Raw genomic sequence first — 24,448 nt, 5'->3', positions numbered from 1 at the left:
AATGAAAACAGATCAGTAACTAATTTCCACTAATTGGTACAAATTGTTTTTACTGTGTGACTGTTAAATCTAATTTGATAAGCTCCGAGAATAGAATGAACCCAATAAATATAAAAAGAGGATCGTAATTACATTAGGAGGCAATACTATCCAATATTGACCGTTTCTAACCTGTAAATAACGTGTCAGTAGGGTTTAGTATTCGTCATTTCTTACTTAGATTTCCTAGTCTATATGGATAGCTATAAAATGATTCCACATTAATATTTTGTTCCTGTATCGATTGCGGTATAAGCACTTCGTCACATTACAGTTATAGATGTTCGGCAGACATCAGTGTTTATCATTGTTTGTACAGAGACTCTCTCCGGAGAATAAAAGAGCTCATCTTTTTGTACATTCTGTTTCTTCGATCGGGACATTCTCGTGATGTTTTCATTGATCTTATTAACCAAATACAAGTTTGTTCAATTTTAAACAGCGGAGATGTTTGATAAGGCTTTAGCAGTTTTACTATGGGTTTTGGTGCAGAGTTTGGATGAATCAGTATCTAGTTTTCAAAAACAGACTTGTTCCGTGTTAAATTCAACTATCCATGACGGTAAGTCATCTTTTTTTTTTTTATTAAACTCTTTTTTTTCACAAAGTATAGGAATATCATTAAAGGAAACTATTTTCTTGTTTAAGTTAAACTTTATTCATTAAAAAAGATAAGTTGTTCTCTACAGCTTAGAAATTGAATAACTACTAAGCTAAATTGATTGATCACATTATTGTTGACGATAACCGGATTTAGTGGGATTCACATCAAAATCATCACATGTTACTGTACAGTCGAAAATGTTAGGCAGTAAAATCCGTCCCACGTGTACACTTTCATAAATTTGTGACAGTTCCACCAAGTGTTACCTATCTAAATATCATTTTATACTTATCTTATTATTTTACCTATTGTAAGTATAGGTATGCACTGGTTCTTTCTAACGTGTCCACTTCGCTTGCGTGATTAAAGTAATATATATGTATATAAGCTATTTCATAGCTATACTTATAAAGCCATTACTGTAATTTGGTAGCTATATCTTTACTGAAGCATTTGTGTGTAAACTAATATCTTCTGGAATCTTCCGAATCAACCAAACATTGTATTAGACTCAGTGAAATATTGAATTAACAGTCATCAATTTTAAAACTAGATTCATTTTCATTAACTTGACATATTCAATTTATCTTACAACTACGAATGATAAGGAATTGGGCTTAAATGGTATAATTTATCTTTATTTTACAAAATTACTAAACTAATGGTGCTTGGTACGGAATGTGTCATTTATTTCTGAAGGTTTTCCTGCCAAAACGTAAGAAAATAACATATTACCGTTGGTAAATTTTACATCATTTATAAATTGCATAATTCATTAAAGTGTGTCACATTGCTGAAGCTTTACTGCAAGGATCCTGGCTTTTAATGGGTTACAGCCAACATTATAAAAATTTGGTTTCTGTTAAATCAATGTGATTATTTTGTTGAAGCAGCAGAATTGTCAACTTGACTTAGCCACATTAAAATCAAATTTACGGTCATTAGTTGGTGTAATACCTTTACAATTGTGAGAGTTCTCCGTTTATCATATTTAATTTAAAACTAATTAGAGTGTTTCTCACAAGACCTGTTAAGACATTATCTGAACAATATAATTTTGACTTACAGCTAAAGAAATTGTTTGAATACTAGTCCACTGCGATGCCTCTGTTAACGGCTAAAACGGGGTATGATTACGAGGGTCGGACTAGAAATTTAATAATTTATTTCTTTTAGTGTTTTTTAATTAACCATGAGTAGGCTTAAAGTTTGTACAGATTTCCAAAATATTTTGGCCTAACCATGACATACAGCAAGGGGTTTCCAAAGGGAATATTTGCATCGTTTGACTATATATGGACAGGTTATGTCCCCCAACGGTAATATAAGTATGACAACACTTCTGAAGGTAATCTAATAATTTCGTAACCACGGTTTAACTTTCCTCGTACAATATACCAAAAGGATTTCTAATCATCGTTTATATCATTTTTAGAAATGGTTGGAGAGACTTGCTCTCAGAAGAAACATGTTGTTAAAAGAGTAAAGAGAGCAAATAAAGTAAATGGGAGAGCACTGGTTATTCCAATCGGTATGTATTGAACACATGATTACAGAATCAAACTTCCACGTCCGCTCTTAGTTTTCGTTATGTATTTTTGGTTTGTATCGATCTATAATTGTTTACAATTAAATATACAGTGTGACTTGGGTGGAAAGTCTCTTTGGCACACAAACCACATCTCTTGATTTATATCAACATACTTGGCATCCATTCTTATTAGAATATTGATTTCAATTTTCATGTAACAACTGTATATTACATTTGTTTTACAAACACCTTTCAAGAGCTCAGAACGTGTATTATCCCGATGAAAACAACACATTATTTCACAATTTCATACACGTAGTTCTAATTACAGTGTTACCTTCTAATCCGACAACTGAGTATTACAATATCCTGCTTTAACCAGCACATTTTTCTGGTCCCAAAATATGCCTTTCTTTGCAGAAAAAAGCCTGAGTATTCTTACACCCTGCTTGTTTTAACATTTTGTCTGGTCAACCAGTGTGTCGGATTATGCAATTTACACTGTACAAGTATCGTAGTCACTCGTAATCATTTCACATATAAAAAAAACATACTAGCAATTCATTATTTCTATGTAGAGATTTATTGCTCAGAAATGACTCATTGAATGCGACAATTGAGATAATATGAATATAAATTAGGACACAAGAGAATTGATACTGTCATGAAGAATAAACAGATCGTGAACAAGTTCATTATCTTTAAACAAAGCTGAAAATTTTTGTGCAAAATCTATTCAAGATTATTAGATTTTAACAACTCTTAGCAGTTTCGTAAAGATAACATTAAAATCCGGCAGCATTCCTTAGCAATTATTTTTTCTTAAACGCTTCAATATTTCATCTTTGATTGATATCCCTGTTTTCTTTCTTTGTTTTTTTTTTTATCTAATCTAAGATTAAAAGGATTTTTTGTTTTAAATTGACCCTTTCAACCCGTTGCTTTTTCTGTGACACTGGTATAATTTTCTGCAAGCATACCCTATCAAACTAATGTTATTTTCTGTGACACTAAGATTCTTACAGGCGAACCATTTCAAACTGATGTCCTTAACGTACTGTAAAATTGCAGTAAACTGTTCACAATGTTTCTGTTACGGTAATTTTTTTTGCAAAGAATTACAGTACTAATAGATTTCACAAAAAAAAACAAAAAACTCACAATCTAGTTATTGAAAACACTTTAAAATTGCTGCTGGGTTTTTCAATAGCATGAGCCCGAATTCGAATCACGGCGAGGAAAGAACAAAACAGATTTTAAATTGTTGTGCTATAGCTATAACAGATTATGTACACTTTAGCACATAAACAAATGTCAGCAGTTTTTATGGCATGCTTTTACATAGAGTTTATATACAATTAAGATTACAAGGAAGCAAATCCAAAGACAAAACACATAAACAAAGTTTTGATGAAATATGTTGAATTCTCAACTATTTTTGCAATCTTATTCAAATGAAGATTTTAAAAAAAAGAAATCATTAATTTGTGCATCAATGTGTTATGTAGATTTTAACGCCTGCATTATTAACTACATGTAAATTTACAGGAACCATATTTAATTCGGACGATGTTCAGATAAGGTCAGCATTCCGTTTGGCTTTAAGTCACTTCTCTACAAAAAGTGTCAACTACAAACTTAACCAATCAATCAGTATCATAGAGGTATCGGACAATTTTAAATTAGCTTCGTCATGTAAGTATTTCTTTTCGTACTTTTTTCTTCTTCTTGTATTTTTTCCATTTCCGTTAATTGTTTGAAGTGTCGTTTGTACTGCGTGACATTTATGAGTGTTGTTGCAATCAGAAAGTCGTATCTCACAGCTGATGTCAACACAGTGAGTGATCTATGTGCTGTTCGAATGGCTCAAACAGATCTTTTCGGAAATAAATTATTCAGCTAATGAAAAATTAAATCAAACATACTCATAAATATGTTAGTTTGAATCATGCGGGCGGACAAAACATATTCTTTCTGCATAAAACGTTATTAAATCCTGAAATCTATTTGTGATTTAGGACTCGATTGGAGTATACATAATACTTTATTTAAGATCTGGAAGTATCATAATGTATAAGCAACAAAATTTACACCCTTCTTAGAAAAATTCATTTTCAATGCAAAACTCAAATGATTAATATAACTATATTTCTTTTAATTTACCATTCTTTTTTTATTGCTTTGAAATTTTTTTTCTTTGGTATTAACCAAAGCAACATTTCAAAATTGAAATACCTATATTACTATATGAGGAGGCCGGTTTTTGTGTATCGCTTCTCCGTCTTCCTGATCAATCAGCCAATATGGTTTCTACAATAAAGATAGTGTGCACAGTGATATGGTATCATCACGTATATATATTCATGTTATCACTAAGTTAGTAATTGAATAATTTGAAAAACCGAATAATTTCTGGATTTCTTGTCTGTCATTATATTCTGTTTCGGATTGTTTTTGGCGTACTCATCGTCTACCTAAAATATTATAGACGTATATGAGAACTCCATGTACATGATCCCATCTAACATAGGTCTTACAAACACTGACGATGAATATTTGAATCACGAGAATAGTTGATACTCTGGCTTAAATGCAATCTGAAATTATTATTTTTTTTTTATTAAGAGTTGGAAATAATTTTTTGTGAAGTGTTCTCAAGTGTTACGAATAAGGTGTTTGTAACAAAATTATTCATTATTTTTAAAGAAAACTATCATATCTGATAATTTAGATTAAAAACAAATAACAAATTGTTAGTAACGGTTAGTAGCAATAATGGCGATGAAGGGATAATTAAAATTGACATTTGCTAAGATGTGTGCAAACAACGTAGCAAAGAATTGTTGTTTGTAAAACTATAAGGACGAAATAAATTAAAGATATATATATAAAATTGAGAATGGAAATGGGGAATGTGTCAAAGAGACAACAACCCGACCATAGAAAAAACAACAGCAGAAGGTCACCAACAGGTCTTCAATGTAGCGAGACATTCCCGCACCCGGAGGCGTCCTTCAGCTGGCCCCTAAACAAATATATACTAGTCAGTGATAATGAACGCCATACTAATTTCCGAATTGCACACAAGAAACTAAAATTTAAAAAGAAATACAAGACAAGCAAAGGCCAGAGGCTCCTGACTTGGGACAGGCGCAAAAATGCGGCGGGGTTAAACATGTTCTCAACCCTCCCCCTATACCTCTAGCCAATGTAGAAAAGTAAATGCATAACAATACGCACATTTAAAATTCAATTCAAGAGAAGTCCGAGTCTGATGTCAGAAGATGTAACCAAAGAAAATAAACAAAATGACAATAATACATAAATAACAACAGACTACTAGCAGTTAACTATATGTATATTTACCTCAAACCTTTTGATATTTATAAGAATAAGTTTAAATATTTGTTACTTGGACGAACCTGTCAACATGATTTAGGTGCATTATGACCAATACTTAACCAGGAAGAGACGACTGTCTTTCATCATAATATCAGTGACACAGTCTTGTTCCTGACCACATGTACAGTATCTAAATTATCACTGCTAACCGTTAGACTTGATCCGACTTTTCACATTAATATTTCCGGAAATGTATCCTCTACAGACCATCAATCATTTATGTGTGACAGACTAGAAATTAGTTATGGTAAAAATAGCTCAAAGTTGTCACAAGGATTCTTTAACCTTTTATTATTGGATTATCTATTTTCGATGCTGTTTTTTTACAATGACGTTATTAGCCAAAATTGTCCGGGTACGAGTTGTGTCTAAATTAAACAAATGTGTGTATACTACATAATTATGGAGAGTGCTATATGGAAGTTTTCTTTGACATTTCGTTCTCAGTTTACGTTCTTAGTCGATAAAGAGAAACGAAACCTTTTAAAATAGAAAAAAAACCAAAATGACAAAAAGCCACATAGCCCTCGGTACAGTATTGTTGAAAGCTGTACAGCGCTGTAGATTTTTTAACCCTATCGTTTTCTTCTTTGGAAAAAGGAAAAATAGACTGATATTCAGTAATTGACGTTTGATGATGTGGTTTTCGTTTTTTACAAAGATGAGACTGTTGGTTTTTCCGTTTCAATGGTTTTACACTAGTAATTTTTGGGCCTTTTATAGCTTGCCGTTCGATGTGAGCCAAGGCTCCATGTTGAAGACCGTACTTTGACCTATATTGGTTTACTTTTACAATTGTGACTTGAATGGAGAGTTGGCATACAACATCTTTTTATATCTATGTATCGATGATGGTGCAGTAAAAACAAGTTGTACCGATTTTCTTACTTGTGCAACACATGTATGTTTGTAAGCAATACCTCTGTTTGTACAGTATACTGACTAAAACATAACAACTTGACTATAATTGAAATGATAAGCTATCATACATATAACTTTCCAAAATTTTTTCTATGCATTACTCAGATAATTAAACAAATTACAAACAAGATCTCCGATATTGATAGATTATAGAAAAACAATATTTGTCACGATTTTACCATTTGAAAGAAAACTGAGAACGCTTTTGAAAGCATTTTATTGACATTTTCTCAAATCAATCCGTAACTTTTTACACTTAGAAGGAATTTGAACGAAAAGATAAATAAATGCTCTAACACTCTTGTTATTGCTGACGTATTTTAAATCCGTTAAGTATAACTATATTCTTATGAAAACTTTGCAAATCTCTACATATCACTTTCAGGCAGATGCTAATGTACAGTCCGACTACCAATATAAATGAGCTGTCTGACTTTTGCTAATTGAATTATTGAGCAATAATGCATTAGTGTTGTCGCGTATTAAGTATTTGTTTGTTTGCAGTAAGTCTTATAGAAATTCGAATGTAATCGAATATAATTTTTATATACTGGTACATGATTTGATAATTTCAAAGGAACACAAAAAGGAATTTTAGTCGTTCTACTTGACACATACGTTACACAATAGTTTATACCTTCAAAATTGTATAGTCCTAGGATTGCAAAATGTTCTACATCTATCCAATTTACCAAGCAGCATTCAAAACGGTCTTCATATTATATTTTAAACTACAATCAAATAGGGTTATTTTCGATCAAATGTGGATACTGAACATTTATAGAGATTCGTCCTAGTGCTTGTAAAATAATTTCATTTCTTAGTGCATTGCATAAAATGTTTGACCTTTCAACCTTTTATATATACGCACTATTTCATTATGTCTGTTAATAAAGTGATAATGATAGTAAAACAAATTAGCGACTATCACATTTAGAACAGTACAGTCTATTAATTAAAGATTATACGTATACGGAAATAATACAGCAAATGAATGAGATTGCTTTATTTCCTGCGTACGTAGCGCTTTCCTGGATTTACCTACAACAGAAGCGCTCACCCTTTAATATTTGAAATTCAAGTGAATATATTACGATCATATCACAAAAAGAGTTATATGGCCGAAAGAGACATACAAATAACCGTACCCATAGCAACTATTACTACAGGATCATCCATCTGTGTAATGGATATTTCAAAAATTGGGAATGGAAAAGGGAAATGTGTAAAAGAGATAACAACCCGACCAAATAGCAGATAACAGCTGAAGGCCACCAATGGGTCTTCAATGTAACAAGTAACTCCTGCACCCGGAAGCGTCAAACTAAACTCAAAATTTTACACAAGAAACTAAAATTAAAAATCATACAAGACTTACAAAAGCCAGAGGTTCCTGACTTTGCAATTGGACAGGTGCAAAATTGCGGCGAGGTTAATAAGTTTAGTTTATTAAGATTAAGTTTATCAAGATACATGGTAGGTTTGTATTATTTGTTATTAGCTTCAAAGTGTTGACCAGCTAACGAAAAGTACTCTTAGATCTATGTCTGTCAGTAGGGTTATTATTAGTTATGTGCGTGCCTTGCACTTGTGTGTTGACTTGACTTATCATTGATATGTTCATAAGGATAAATTAATTGTTAATAAAACTTTGAATATTTGAAATACTAAGGCTTTTCTACCTCATGAATATATTACCTTAGCTGTATTTGGCAAAACTTTTAGGAATTTTGGTCCTCAATGCTCTTCAACTTTGTAATGTTTTTTGGCCTTTTAAACATTTTTTTATTCGAGCTTCACTAATGAGTCTTTTGTAGATGACACGCGCGTCTAGCGTTAGTGTACATTTTAGTCCTGGTATATATGATGAGTTTATTTGTATCGGTTAGTTGAATTAAGCCCTTTTCAACTGATTTTTATAGTTTGTTATTGTGTTGCAATATTTCACAATTTTTTCAGTTTAGTATCTCACAAAACCACATTTTATACATTTTAATGTTCATAACTACTTTTGTATCATACATTTATATCGAATTAATCATACATTTATATCGAAGAAATAATAAGTAAATTAAAGAAGCAAAATTAACTTACATTGCATTTCAATAAAGCAAAAAAGTGTATTAATTGTACAATGTCATTTCAAATATATCCATCACCTCATTATTCTATATCACTGAGTGTGTAATTCCTGTTTAATTTTGTTTTTTTGAAATCCTGACATAAGGTTTGCAGTTTTTAGGTTTTTGTACGTAAAAAAACTTACTGTGATTAAATGGGTTAAGAAAAAAAGACGAAAATACAAACACAAAACACAAAAATAAATCAGAATAGATACTTACCAGTACACTTGATTACAATTTGATTGGATTGGAACTTAATTTAAACAGAGAAGAATAAGGGAGAAAAAAATCGATGTTATTCAATTAGAAAAAACGAAGAAAATAATGAGCGGTTAATCAAGAATATATCTGGAACTCAATTAAAATCAAAACACGCCAGACGGCACAGTGTTTTAATCGTTCTGTGTAATTCAAATAAGAAATGGTACTACGCATTGTGCGAAAGTAATCCTGTGAAACAGAGACAAGCCGATATTGGACAGTTAAACTTACTCTTGTGCACTCTTTAAGAGCTATCATTTTCTAAAATGTAATAACAAGGTAATAATTACTTATTGTCAGTTTAGATTGGACGAATTGATCGTACCTCTATCAATATAGCAAAAACAATTGATTCTCAATTGCAAATATACATCTTCAGAAATATCCGATGGATGTGTAAAAGACAATAGCTAAAGCCGATAGGCATTCTTCAGACAAGATATACTGATATTGATATTCTACGAAAAGGACAAAGATGTATAATAAAAAAGCAAAGGATATTCATCTATCATTTACATCAACCCAGGCGCTAGTGCGTCAGTTATTATTTTATTTGAATCAAACATTTTAATGATATAATTCCTTGGGTTTATTGTACTTTAGATAAGGTTGAAAGTCCTGAGGTAAAGTTAATTCCAGACGAATTTACTGTAACATTTGGATTTGATGCTTCAAGAAACTAAAGCAGATGTTATTGAATTGAAACGTTTACATGTTTTGTATTAATTAGCATTCTTGGTGATATTTATTTCAGTTTTTAGTGTTTGTCTATTCGTCGTTTTTAGTTTTTGCCATTGCGTTTTCAGTTTGGTATCGACTAATGAATTTAAATATCCCTTTGGTATGATCTGCCTCTCATTTTCGTGTCGATCACATTGTATCATTACCATACATTTATATTGGTATGATCTGCCTCTCATTTTCAGAAAACCTGTCGATCACATTGTATCATTACCATACATTTATATTGGTATGATCTGCCTCTCATTTTCGGAAAACCTGTCGATCACATTGTATCATTACCATACATTTATATTGGTATGACCTGCCTCTCATTTTCGGAAAACCTGTCGATCACATTGTATCATTACCATACATTTATATTGTAAGAGTTCTGCCTTCTGCTAAGCCAGTTTATATAAACTAATATATACCTAACGTTACATACATACAAATAGAATTAAAATTAGATGTTGGGTATAACATCTTAATACGACAGCAACCCAATGTAACAAAAATACAGAGAACATCCTCAAAACAGTATTTTTGTTTTAAGGATCTTCTCAAAGATATTTTAAAACAAAAATGTGACTATTTTGTTCGTTATGTAACATCTAACCGGTTTTTTTCCTCTATATTAACCTGTTTCAGGTAACTCATTATGTAGTCCTTTATAAATTGCTATATCATATTGGAATTGGTTATTGTTAAAGGCCCTGCTCTGTAATTGTTTAATTTATGGTTCTATAGTATATAAACTTTTGTTTTATTTACAGTCATATAACATCTCTTTGATTTTATTATTTCTCTAAACATGAATGAAATATTTGCAATTATACATAAAGCAAACAAAAATAATTCAAACCTTATTTTTATATCGAAGGTTGAAATATCTTTTTACACTGGAGTTAATTTTTAACTCACCTAGCCAAATTAAACTTCTAGACAGTGATAGAGTAAACTTTCCCTCACATTTTCTCTATTTAGGAAGTTACAGTACCAGAGAAATCAATGAAATAGCATCATGTGATATAGAGCTGTTAATTCTTATTCTTATATGTACTTTGCAATCTATAGACTTAGTAATTATGAATTTTGATAAAATAGTGAAAATACTTTAAAAAAAACATAGACGCGAATTTTATGCAAATTGAAAAATTTCTTCAGTTGGAGTCTTTTGTACATTAGCTATATAAAGGAGGCGTTCATACAATTTATGTTGTACGCTGCTAGTTAATATCTGTATACAGATTATTTCTAAATTTTCAACTAGTGTTATTAGAATTCCCTCAAATGCCTGAAAGCAATAACGTCTTTCTTCTATTCGTAAAACGTTTTTAACGACTTTGTTTTAACGAAATGGAAACAAAACCAAGAGAATTATATGTTAACTGTCAAACTTAACTCATTCTAGTAATTTAAGGGACTAAAAATTTCTTGATAACGGTACATTTCAGAAAGCAAATGAGATTTACTTGATTTATGTGCTTTTCTCGTTATGGAAAGATGCTTTTGGCCCTTCAACAAACATTGATTATGCAACGTTAAGAGTTTATGTAAATTTGGATGTAAAATGAATAGAACATTTCATCTTCCATTTTATGTAAAGTAAGCAAAATTCGCACCAACTACGCAGTTTATGTAATTAGTACCTATATATCTACAATCGAGGCCAATCTAATAATGTAATTTTAGAATAATTCTATATAACATTAAATGTGAAATCGACGAAGCAAACCTTTTATGGTATACCCGAGATCTTGAGGTAGGATTTTTTTCGCTGTGCAGTAGACCTGCATATTTAATTTGGCTGTTTCTGTTCTTCAGTTTGATTTTTGTATCTTTGACATATTCTTGTTTCCATTCACACTGTTACAATTGATGACAGTACCAGCGCATTGACTAAATAGTTATTAACACCCTCTTTGTTTTCCTCGTTAGTGCTTTTTATAATTTATCTTTCTTTTCGGTTTTGGGCTATTGTAATCCTTACCACACGCTATTTGAAAAGCACATTTAGAACATCGTTTTTTTTCTAGCTAAGTGTGTTAAGAATTATTTCCTTTTTTATTAACTCAAACCTACAAATTATATTTCAGTTATATGGGTTTTTTTTCTTTTTTTACTGCGGTTTAATGTAGAACAAAGGAATAAACAAAACAATCATTTGACAAAAGATCGTGAAGTGATTTTTACAACAGTTCATATATTATTTGTTGTTTTGAGTTTGGTCAAGTTATAATCTTTTTTTGTCTTTTTCCATTCTTCATAGAATAGAATTGATTGCATCTTAAAAAGGATATTCAATATACATAATTGTAACTTGATGTTTTTATAAATCTACAAAACATAACTACGATATAATTAAAACTTTTATTGTTAGGTATATTTACATTGTATTTGTTGATATTTATCATAATCCCGAAATATTTTGTAAAAGGATTTTCAATATTTAAAACCTCTTATGGATTGAATGCATTGTGAATAAGTTGAAAGTAACGTAATAAACTGTAACAGTTGACCATATTTATGTCCGTCCGATATATTGCGATGTAACCGGTCTTATTAATGCATCTACTATATAAAAAAAAGAAAAAAAAAAGAAAATGAGGTATGATTGCAAATGAGAAAACTCTCCACAAGAGACCAAAATGACACACAAATTAACAACTATAGGTCACCGTACGGCATTCAACAATGAGCATAGCACAAACCGCATAATCAGCTATAAAAAGCCCCCGACATTTACTGCCTTTTCAGTTCATATATCTTTCGTTTGAGCTATTGATGGATTGCACCATGCAATTTAGTTTTAACTGCATGCAACTGTCAATAACTGCGAGTACTAACAGATCTGCACTTCGTGTCTTTTTTATGTTTGGATGTATAAGTGCCAGTCAACGTAGATGTATTCTATTTATCTATCTGATGAGTTCAGCATTGATCAACAGATATTTATAGTGACACTGTGTTCTAATTGTTACACAACTGTTCCAGGTAGGTGATAAGTTAGCTCCTTCAAAGAACTTTACCCCCGCAATATTCTATGTGTGCCCCACCAAAATCAGGAACTAGTAATTTAGTGGTTGTCGTTTTTTGCGGTTTTTCATATATGTTTAATGCTGGTTCTCATAATTGTTTATCGTTTCTTGTTTCGTTAAGTATGTGCTTGTGTTGTGCTTTTGCGCCATTGTTCCATGCTAGTTTAATCCTACCACATTCTGTTAGTGACTTTCCAAGTCAGGAGCCCGTAATTTAGTTGTTGTCGTTTGTTGCCATGTAACACATCTGGTTTTCGTGGATCATATTGTACATACATGTAAGTTAGATCGTTAGTTTGATCGTCTGTATTTTTTTACAATTTTCATTTCGGGCTCTTTTGTAGCTGACTTTGTGCAATGGGTTTTGCTAATTACTGAAGGCCGTAAGATGGCCTATAATTTCTGTGTCGTTTTGGTATCCTGTAGAGAGTTGTTCCTTTGTCAATTTCATATTATGTAATTGTAGTTAAGAAAAGCATTCTTGTTTTATTATGTTATGATTATTTTGCGTTGCTTACAAGCATCTTTATCTTTTTTTCTGTATATCATACACCGGAATTATCCAGGGCTTTTAGAAAATGATCTTCGTTAAGCTAAATCAGTCTATTTTTTTAACTGATTCCATTTTGTGGTAGGTGAAGGTTCAAATTAAAAAAAAACACATTGCCACATCTGTTTCACTCGAATGCAATACACAAGGTCATTATAATGATATTAACTCGCTCGACTGCATCCTGATCTAAATAAACAGGCGACATGAATTCCCTTGAATATAATGTTACAGAATGTTTTAACTTCATTAATTTTATAATTGTCTTCAACAATAAATGTTTCATGACTTTGTCAACTTCATCAGACTATATTTTTCCGCGAGAAATACAAAATATACGTCAACAAATAAAATTACTTTCTTCATTAACAGGAGTTAGAAATAAACCTTAATTTTCAATCGTTTTTTTACTTGCCCATATCATCTCATCTAAAGCCATGTGAGCTTAAATTCAACTATCATAAATGTTGTGCAATTTAATCTTGTAATCATGGACGTTTTTAATCACTCGAATCTATATCCAAAATGAGTACCAATAAACAGTACATATAAAACAATGCATACACTTTAAGGATGAGCACCTCGAATCCAACTTAAACAGTGGTGAACTCAAATACCATAGAAGAGACAGCATTTCCCGTCCAACAAATGACAACCGCCCCTGATGTTCATGGCTTTTTCTACACCAGTTGCACAAACGTGTAGCCAAAGCAGGTCAAGGAATCAGAACCACTTTACATGCGAGAGACATGAATGCTAATAGAGTATATGATAGTGTTTTACATTCGCTTACAAATGGACGTTTATAGTTTAGGCTTGAAAAAGCATGCGGTTTACGTCAATTATTTTAGTAATTTTATTAGGAACGATTCAACTAGTCAATCAAATAAGGCCTGTTTAAGACCAGCTGTTTACTTAAATTCGTTTAAGATACCATGTGTATGACAGTATGTTGGTTACAATGCATATACATATTAAAATGTACAAATAATGAATTTTGACACAAATAAATGGCAATCAAAACAGATCACGTGTGTTTTACAAAAAAAAAAAAACATTCATACACATTGAATTGCTATCTTCATATGTCAAAACTTTTTGTAAAATGTATTCGAGCACAACTATTCACAACTTGTTATATATATATTGTTTTGTTTTATATTAACTTTTCTTTGGTTTATTATACTATGCTTTGAAAAAGAGTGACATGTGAAATTGAAGTTATCGACGTAAATAACCAAATGTGAGTTAACAATATAGAAATTATTAAGCAAATTCCCTATTGTGACACTAAGACGACGTATGGCTGAAACATTAATGATTTGAAATGTAGATTCTCATGCGAGTAATTTAGCATGATTAGTTACTTGCTTAATTTCGGCTGTTGATCACATTCTTTTGTGATTTAATAAAACTTGAAGGATTCAAATAATTAATCAGAAGACGGGATTCCTTATTACAAAAAAAAAGATAGTTATACAAGTTTACTTTTGTATTCTGTTAATATCTGGTTGTGTTTTGTCAGAGATTTTTTTTTTCTTTCTTTTTAAACTAAACAAAATCCTTGCTACATCGGAACTTATATCCAACTGGATAATATCAGTATTGAATCTTTGATTATGATAAAATGTTAGATCTTGTTTCTTTTTGTGTGAATTAAACCAATAAAACATAAGGTAATTAAACTCTACTTGTGTTGTACATGTACATGGTATGTGTTAGGAGATGATCATAATGCCGATATATTTGTGTCAGGCCTTTTTAATATGACGACTACGCAACATCCCCTATGGAATGAATGCATTGTACATAAGTTGAATCGTAATAACTCAAATGTATATAGTTATCAAAGGTACCAGGATTATAATTAAGTACGCCAGACGCGCTTTTCGTCTACAGAAGACTCATCAGTGACGCTCATATCAAATTATTTATAAAGCCAAACAAGTACAAAGTTGAAGAGCATTGAGGATCCAAAATTCCAAAAAGTATATTTGACATTGTTATGCAACCGGTCTGAATATTATTATTTTTTCAGTTCATAAATCATTCTCCTGACATATTGATAATATGTTTTATTGCATCCTGCAATGTAGTCTTAAGGTCATACTCCTTTGTTTGAAATATAAGCTCTTAACTAATATATCAATCGATATTAAAGTGTGGTTAGAAAAACATGTTTGTGTTTTAATATGTCTGTTAATAAGTTCAATTCAAGCGTTGGTTGGGGTGTCCTCTTGTTTGATTGATCGAGATAGCATTTTGTAAGGGTAGGGTTCAGATTAAGATAACCGAATTAAAAATCACCACATATGTTTGCTTTCTTGGGGGATATACAATTTTGTCATTATAATAACAGTTTCAATGCTGGTATAAATCCAGCTCTGTGATTTGTCCCGGTGTAAATATGTACTTTCTATTTGAAAGGAAAAAATCAACCGACAAAAAAGTCAAGAGAAAAACAGCAAACAAAATGGAACACGTTTGACTATCGCTTTTTTGTAATAAGAAATGTCTTCCTTTGATAATGATTTATATGCTTCAAGTTTTATTAAATCAAACAAATTTAATCAACAACATAAAAACAGCAAGTAACTAATTATTCGCTTGAGAATCCACTTTTCTCATCATTAATGTGTTAGCGATACGTCGTCTATGTGTCACAATAAGGAATAGTTGCTTCATAATTTCTATATTGTTAACTCACATTATGTTATGTACTTCTATAAATTCAATTTCAGATGTCGATCTACATTGTTATGCCCCACCTACGATAGTAGAGGGGCATTATGTTTTCTGGTCTGTGGCTCCGTTCGTCAGTGCGTCCGTCCGTTCAGGTTAAAGTTTTTGGTCAAGGTAGTTTTTGGTGAAGCTGAAGTCCAATCAACTTGAAACTTAGTAAACTAGTTGCTTATGGTATAATCTTTTTTAATTTTGAAGCCAAATTAGACTTGTGACCCCAATTTCACGGTACACTAAACATAGAAAATGAAAGTGGGAGTTTCAGGTTAAAGTTTTTGGTCAATGTAGTTTTTGTTGAAATTGAAGTCCAATCAACTTGAAACTTAGTACATATGTTCCCTATAGTATAATCTTTCTAATTTTAATACCAAATTAGATTGTTACCCAATTTCACAGTCCATGGAACATGGAAAAGGATAGTGCGAGTGGGGCATCCGTGTACTTTGGACACATTCTTGTTTCTTTTATTTCATTGGGAGCATTATAAAACAAATCAAAGATTATTCAATAAAAAAAAACAAACAACAAACAAACAAACATACAAAAAACAGCAAAATTTTCAATCTTTTTGCTTGAATCCAGTTGCAAATTTTTAAATGATAAGACAGCTTTGGAATTTGTACCTATGGTATACAATTCCGAATGGAAACAGGAATGGGTCAAAGAGACGTTAACCCGAACAGAGAGCAGAACACTGCACAAGACCACCAATATGTCAAAAACACAACACTCGTCAACTTCGTACTTTATTTGGCTTTCTTTTTACATTTTTTATTCGAGCGTCACTGATGAATATTGTGTAAATGTAACGCGCATCTGGTATTCAAATGTTTATCCTGGTATTTATGATAAATTGATTTATTGCTGTTCATTTGTGGCAAAATCCATTGTTCGGGTAAATCATTTTGCATATACATTGTAACAAACAAATTCTAATATACATGGAAAAAATTGAAAACAACACGATTAATAATTTCATGCGTCCGAAGCGCTTTTTTTTTTGGATTTACCTTTATCAGGAACGCTCAAAGTCAAACATATGAAATCCGAGGGTGAATAAGTACCGAAACCGTTGACGAGCTACTATATGATAAAAATGCCTTAAATAAATAGCCAAATTCATCTAAAATCAACTTTGCCTGAGAGAGTTGATACCTTAGTTTCCTAATAATTTCAAAATTTATAAACGGACAATTTTAGAAAGGTTTGTTAAATCATGTCAGTACCAAATTAACCGGACGTGTATATACCTGATTCAGACAAGTATGATTGACTAGCTGACATTTTCAAGAGCTGTTGTCAGTAGTTGAAAAGAAACTGCTGTATCGTTTGTAGTATTTGGGTTCACCCATGTTTAAGTTGTGTTTGTGTTGATCAATCTGAAATTGTATGTGCTGTCTTATATTGTTGATTCTTTTGTATTGTTTTGGTATTCATAGTTTTAAATAATGTTATCCAAAAAAAATATCGACTTGTGGTCTTGAACTACCACATTATTGTATTCGACCACTTTTCACTTTGCACTAGTATAATGTATTGGAAAGAGTTAATGGAGTTGTACCAGATCATATTTCACAATGGAAAAACAGTTATAATAATCGAATTTTACTACCCATGGCTTTAGATGAGATGATATGCGCATGTATAAACGATGGAAAATGAAGATTTATTCGTTTGCAGTACACGCCAGAAGTAATTGTATTTTGTAAAGATAGAATGTGTTCGTCGCGGAAAAATCTTGTCACTTGCAGTTGAATACTATATCAATTAAATCATTTGACACTTTTTCGTCGATGCCAATTATAAGATTTACTGACTGCTAGCTACTTCCGTAGTGGTAAACATAAAACGCAAATCACAATAATCTACGTGTTCTTGTTTTGCAAAAACATATTTGTGCGCAATATTTAGTAGTTAGTATGTTGTCTCAATACAATGTATGTCATTTTCTTTGAAATATGAGCTGATGTTTGATTTATTTGACGACATTTATTTTTCACGAACATTTTTATTGTTCATGAATTCGTTAATACTATATTAATTATAACATGTTAACTATATGTGTGTCCGAGCGAGAACTGCTCTAATGCATTACTTTAGGAATATTTATATTATTGTCATTTTGTTTATTTTCTTTGGTTACATCTTCTGACATCAGACTCGGATTTCTCTTGAACTGAATTTTAATGTGCGTATTGTTATGCGTTTACTTTACTACATTGGTTAGAGGTATAGGGGGAGGGTTGAGATCTCACAAACATGTTTAACCCCGCCGCATTTTTGCGCCTGTCCCAAGTCAGGAGCCTCTGGCCTTTGTTAGTCTTGTATTATTTTAATTTTAGTTTCTTGTGTACAATTTGGAAATTAGTATGGCGTTCATTATCACTGGACTAGTATATATTTGTTTAGGGGCCAGCTGAAGGACGACTCCGGGTGCGGGAATTTCTCGCTACATTGAAGACCTGTTGGTGACCCTCTGCTGTTGTTTTTTATTTGGTAGGGTTGTTGTCTCTTTGACACATTCCCCATTTCCATTCTCAATTTTATATGTTTCTCGGTACTTATATAATTACTTTGCATCTTATGTTTATTGTATATAAATGGTATGGTTATTTTGGGAGTTCTTAAAATGTCGGCAATTATTTGGTATATTTGTAGTAATTCTACGTAATGATTCCAAAATAGTACATATGCAAATTAATAGATATAGCTTTTTAGTTATGTCCCTTGAGTGAAAGCAAAAAATTGAAATAAATACCAAAACAATGTGACATGATATTTAGACGATTGAGATAGACGTATCAATTGCACTGAAAACAAATTAAGGTCGCATGTCCTTGCTTAATATGAAGATCCGTTTACTTGTCTAGTAGTTCAAAACACACTAATAACCTTGTGTATTAAAGTAATGTGACGAGACTATTAAAATAAACTAGAAAGACAAACGTTGTGAAGTAAGTGACCCCTCTCTTCTGAAAAAAGAATAACATTCCTTGACATTTCACAAACTGTAATTTTAGTTTCCATTTTCATAAAAAAAATCTTTGAAATTGTTTCATTTAATTATTTCTAATGAGAATCTTCAATGTCTATTATTAAAGGGGCACTAGCTATCAAATTTATGGTCACCGATTTGACTCAAATTCTCGTATTTGATTTATAACAATGTAAAACATTTATCCAAACTATCAAAAGTCTAAAATAAAGAGTTTACAGAGCATGGGGTAGATAATATATAGGTTCGTTTCGTGTGTATTTTAGTCCAGACGCCATCTAATTAACTATCGATTTGACCTCAGATGACCATATAAACGATGTAAACATAAATAAAGATATGAATAGATTAAATCAACACGTGCAATTGGATTTTTATAGGTCTGTTTGGTTTGATTTTATTGATTAAAAATAGATTTTTCTCATTGTTTTTAACCGTATAAGAATGATTTTATGAGCATTGAATTAGTAATCAAAGGATTTACCGTAGTTTCACTTTCATTGTTGACATTCTTTTTTTTTTTAAATAACCAGTACACGTACAGTGCATGCGTTGTCAATCTCTAGCTAGGGGTTAAATTGAAGTTCACATGAATACGGAATTAAAGAGGTCAACTCATTCACTTGCAAGTGGATCAGTAATTATCAATGTTTCTTCGCTTAATTTGACAAAATTGAACCATTTTGGCTGCAAAAAGCGAATTGTTATTTCACTATTTCACTTTCATTATTGATTGAACAGAAAAAAATCAAACTTTAGATTTTTTATATATCTCGTAGCTAGTGCCCCTGTAACATACAATGTTAAAAAAAAGATCTAGCTAGCACTGTAATCAAAATGTATTATATGTGACATATCTTCAAGCGCATGTGACATTTTAGTATTAAAATAAAAAACTACAAGGGTACATTAACCAATAACATAACATAACTGATTTTATAACCGCCGTAGTAATCTGTTAAACCTAAATTTTCAACAGACCCTTTTAGCGAAAACTTACCTTGTTAAATATAACTCAGAATACTATAAGCGTGAACACTAATTTGTGCTGGCCTATGTTTAAGTTCTTTGCATATACAATGTGGTTAATCATGGAAATAAATGTTGTGGACACAAACACAGAAGTTATAATTGGTAGTTGTGCTGGCTTACGTCACCAAACAGTTTACGTTTCCAAGCTGGATACATAATCAATTACAACCTGTAACATATATCAAATTAAGAAGTAGCGATAAATCTGCACTTTCGCTAGACAAGATAAAGAGAAAGAAAGTTGTAAATATTTTATTTCTTTCGTATAATAAATACTTTGTATGTGTCCACTTAGCTAGAGACAATAGTAGTGAAAATATAACCAACAAGTACCATATGCACTTTTGTACATTAAAAGTGCCTCATAAGTTTTGAATAAATATGTTGTCGACTTTTTGGTATTAACATTCGTGTTTATATATAATACATGGTTTTATAATCTTGAAATTATTTGAAATTAGAGATCTAATAAAATTGAGAAAGGAAATGAGGAATGTGTCAAAGCGACAACAACCCGACCATAGAGCAGACAACAGCCGAAGGCCACCAAAGGGTCTTCAATGTAGCGAAAATTCCCACACCCGTAGTTGTCCTTCAGCTGGCCCCTAAAACTGTAATACAATACTTTAGTACATGATAAGTAATTTCAAGCTATGGCTGTAGCACAAAATAGTGAAATGCAATTTAAATATCTTTTTATTCTGAGTGAATGCCAACATTTTAAATAAATACCAAAAAATGTAAAAAAAAATTTAAAAGGCGTTTCAAGTGCGTTGATCTACAAATGATGGTAGCATGTTCTTTATATGTATATAAGTAGATCAGTCTATATGTAACTGTCCAGTGGGTCTAAACACAGCAACGACATTGTGTAGGAGAATTTTAGCATGAAGACAAATATTTCGTGTGGAGTCAACCACCTCTATCTTCTAAATAATTTACAATGTTCCTTGAAATTTCAAAGACAGTTATTTTAGTCTTCATTTTCATAAAGCAATGTATAGAAATTGTCACATTTTATTATTTGAATGCATATCCTCAATATTATGAATTTGCGTGCAATATAACAAATAAAGATCTAGCACTGTAATCAAAATGTATTTTTTATAATATATCTTCAAAAGAATATTGGTTATACTTCATTATTAAGGTCATCCCTCGTATACAGTTAAACAACATACATTTATAATTTTTGTCTCCTTTTATGTTGCTTTACGTTCGTATATGGCCAATACTATAATTTACAAAAAGAACTCGAATAGTTGGAATACATAATAAAAAAACATGACATTCACAAACTACGTTCGTATATACAATGAAGTTATATAAAGGTAATAACTAAAATTGATATAAGCATTTTAAAATGTACTAACTTTTTATCATTATATTCTTTTTTTTCAGTATGTAGTCAGATGAATACTGGTGTGTTCTTATTTTTCGGAACTAAAAGTATACATTCTTTGGAGATAATTGACCACTACACCAAACGATTCCACATGCCTTATATCTCACCAAGTTTATCCAGAGTAGCAGTGGCCACCTATGATAGCTTCCAAGTCAGTATGAAGCCACCAATTACACAGGCCATTATCGATCTGATTATAAACTTTGACTGGCAAGTTGTCCACTACCTATACGATTCAAATGAAGGTAATTAAAAACAATAGTTTATTTTTCTTTCTTTTCTCGTGGTGTGTTTAATATCTGTTGTTTTTGTTCTCTCGTTTGTATGTTATGTTTGTTCGTATTTTATATAATTATATTGTATACGATAAACTCCATTTTCATCATTTTATTCGATTGTCACTGATTAGACTATTTTGGGTTGGATTTTTTTACGAAACGCGCGTCTTGCATAGACTTTCATCTATGACGATTGTATCCGTAGATCGTTTTTTCTGGATACATACTCCATGGTTGGCTTTCGAAACCGCACGACTCATTTTTTCAATTTTCCATGAAGTTTATTTTAAAAGGATGTAGTAGTATTCCTAAGTTAATTTAATTTCTATTTGAGTTTCATAAGATAATTACACAAACTGGCGTGAGTCACGACCAATATGTCGTCATGCTTTCGAGGTTCATTTTGCAAAGAAACTTTATTAATGTTTCATAAATGTACATGTAAGATTTTAACGTGAGGATTTTTGACAAACATTATATATGTGTTAAGAAAATTTACCGCTCAGTAAGGAATATATTAAGTCGTTAACACACGAACTCGCAAATGATGAGGGTGTACCGCAGTGGTTCGTGCACGTGTATATTACAAATTATTTCTCAAAGGTAGCCTTTAATTATGGACCTAAATGTCAGTTTACCTTAATTGTGTTTTATCTATTTGTATGATTCGAGTATATAAAAAGAAAAAAAAATATGTGGCATGATTGGCAATGAGACAACTCTCTGTCAGACACCAAATGACATAGAATTTAACAACTTTCAACTATGTTGGGCATTTCTAGGTTTTACACTTTGTTGCGTTGCGGGGGGAAATTCTTGTCATATCTCATACATGTATAAATCAATTTTAATTCTATTCTTAGGCTGAAACATTTTTAGTTAGATATTTAATCATCACTGATGACACTGAAAATAAAGACATGATCTTGGGAATTCCATTGTAACGTTCTTGACGTTTATTAAAGACAAAATAAGTTTGCTTGATTTTGCATTACACGAGTTCTAGTAATACTCGGATAACAAATGTATGATTCAACCAAAAGTGCAAATTCTCGAATGTCACATTAAAACTATCTATGTTAAAGTATATATGCCATGGAGCATTCAATAGATATTTAGTGTATTCAATAAAACTATATTTCAGTGCATTAATCTGATTATGTATTTTGTATGCCCCACCTACGATAGTAGAGGGGCATTATGTTTTCTGGTCTGTGGCTCCGTTCGTTCGTCCGTCCGTTCGTCCGTTCGTCTGTACGTCCGTTCAGGTTCAAGTATTTGGTCAAGGTAGTTTTTGATGAAGCTGAAGTCCAATCAACTTGAAACTTAGTACACTTGTTGCTTATGATATGATCTTTCTAATTTTAAAGCAAAATTAGACTGCACTCACACCACATCTTCCTATATCTATTTTGACCTCGATTTCACGGTCCAATGAACATAGAAAATGAAAGTGGGAGTTTCAGGTTAAAGTTTTGGTCAAGGTAGTTTTTGATGAAATTGAAGTCCAATCAACTTGAAACTTAGTACATATGTTCTCTATCGTATATTCTTTCTAATTTTAATGACAAATTAGATTATTACCCAATTTCACAGTCCATGGAACATGGAAAAGGATAGTGCGAGTGGGGCATCCGTGTATTTTGGACGCATTCTTGTTTTTCTTTTTAACGGATGTATATTTGATATAGATTTTTCTAAAGTACCTACCATATACATATATGCATGATCAAACTGAATGTATTGTGGAAAAATACCAAAACAAAAAATTAATAATCTACAAGTTTTTTTGGTTTTTTTTTATCTAATCTAAGCAATTGTGGATAAATAGGATGAGAAAATTATATATAATTTGTTTGTCAGTCATTGATTAAGCAGTCAGGATTTTGCTTTTTAATTTATATTGACGTTACATGAGCATGTCCTGACGCTAAGTACAAATCTTTGACAGAACAAACTTATTCAACTCTAGACTTATGGCTGTACTATGCATTATCGTTAGACATTTGCACTTTAAAGGTTTGTTTTTCTTTGACTTCTGTTATTTCAGTCATATGTAAATGTAAAGAAGAAACATTTTTAGACATTCACACATGATAACATCTGCAAAATCCTTCCGATCTTGTCATAGTCCTTGATTGAGGCCACTTCAATTGATATGTTAAGGTGTGTTGTAGGTAAATTAAGAAAGTAAATTATTTACTTACATATGTTTTTCACAAAATATTATATAATACAGCGAGATATACAAACAATAATTAGAACACCTGACCCTTTGGGTCTATAAGTCAGTTTAAATATATATTTCAATGGTACGACGAACAAAAGTAAATAAATGTTATCGAAAATATTCATATAAAAAGTTGGGTTATTGTTGTCCATTCGTTTGATGTGTTTTATCATTAATTTTGATTTTGCCATTTGATTAGGAACTTTCCGTATTGAATTTTCCTCGGGGTTCAGTATTTTTGTGATTTTACTTTTTGGTTTGTTGCGATGTTTTCGGGTAAAAGTGAAGGTCGGTAACTATTAAAACGTTAAATCACACTCATTTGTTTGCACCTGTCCTAAGTAAGGAACCTGACGTTCAGTAGTTGTCGTTTGTTGATAGAGTTTGTTATTTTCCGTCTAGCTAGATAGGCATGTCATATATATTTTTCACTAAACGTTAAACCAGGTTTAATTTGCCATTTCTACATAACAAATGTCAGTAGTACCATGTAAGGAAAATGACAGTTGTTATTCGTTTGTTTATGGGTTCGAGTTTTTGATATTGCCATTTATTTAGATACTTTCTGTTTATA

At 31.4% G+C, this 24,448-nt stretch overlaps 1 protein-coding gene across 1 annotated transcript in view; it reads left to right on the top strand.

Moving 5' to 3' along the window:
- The first annotated feature begins 204 nt into the window (after positions 1-204).
- LOC139485380 (glutamate receptor 2-like) overlaps positions 205-24,448 on the top strand; it is a 46,239-nt gene continuing 21,995 nt past the window's right edge. The window contains exons 1-4 of the mRNA XM_071269827.1: positions 205-601; positions 2,079-2,174; positions 3,723-3,869; positions 21,363-21,611. Of these exons, the coding sequence (XP_071125928.1) occupies positions 487-601; positions 2,079-2,174; positions 3,723-3,869; positions 21,363-21,611 (607 nt within the window). The 5' untranslated portion in view covers positions 205-486. The remainder of the gene's footprint in view (positions 602-2,078; positions 2,175-3,722; positions 3,870-21,362; positions 21,612-24,448) is intronic.

Source organism: Mytilus edulis, chromosome 8 (assembly GCF_963676685.1).
Source record: "Mytilus edulis chromosome 8, xbMytEdul2.2, whole genome shotgun sequence".
NCBI lineage: Eukaryota > Metazoa > Mollusca > Bivalvia > Mytilida > Mytilidae > Mytilus > Mytilus edulis.
The sequence above is the reverse complement of the archived record's forward strand: the minus strand, read 5'-3'. Positions and strand labels throughout refer to the sequence as shown.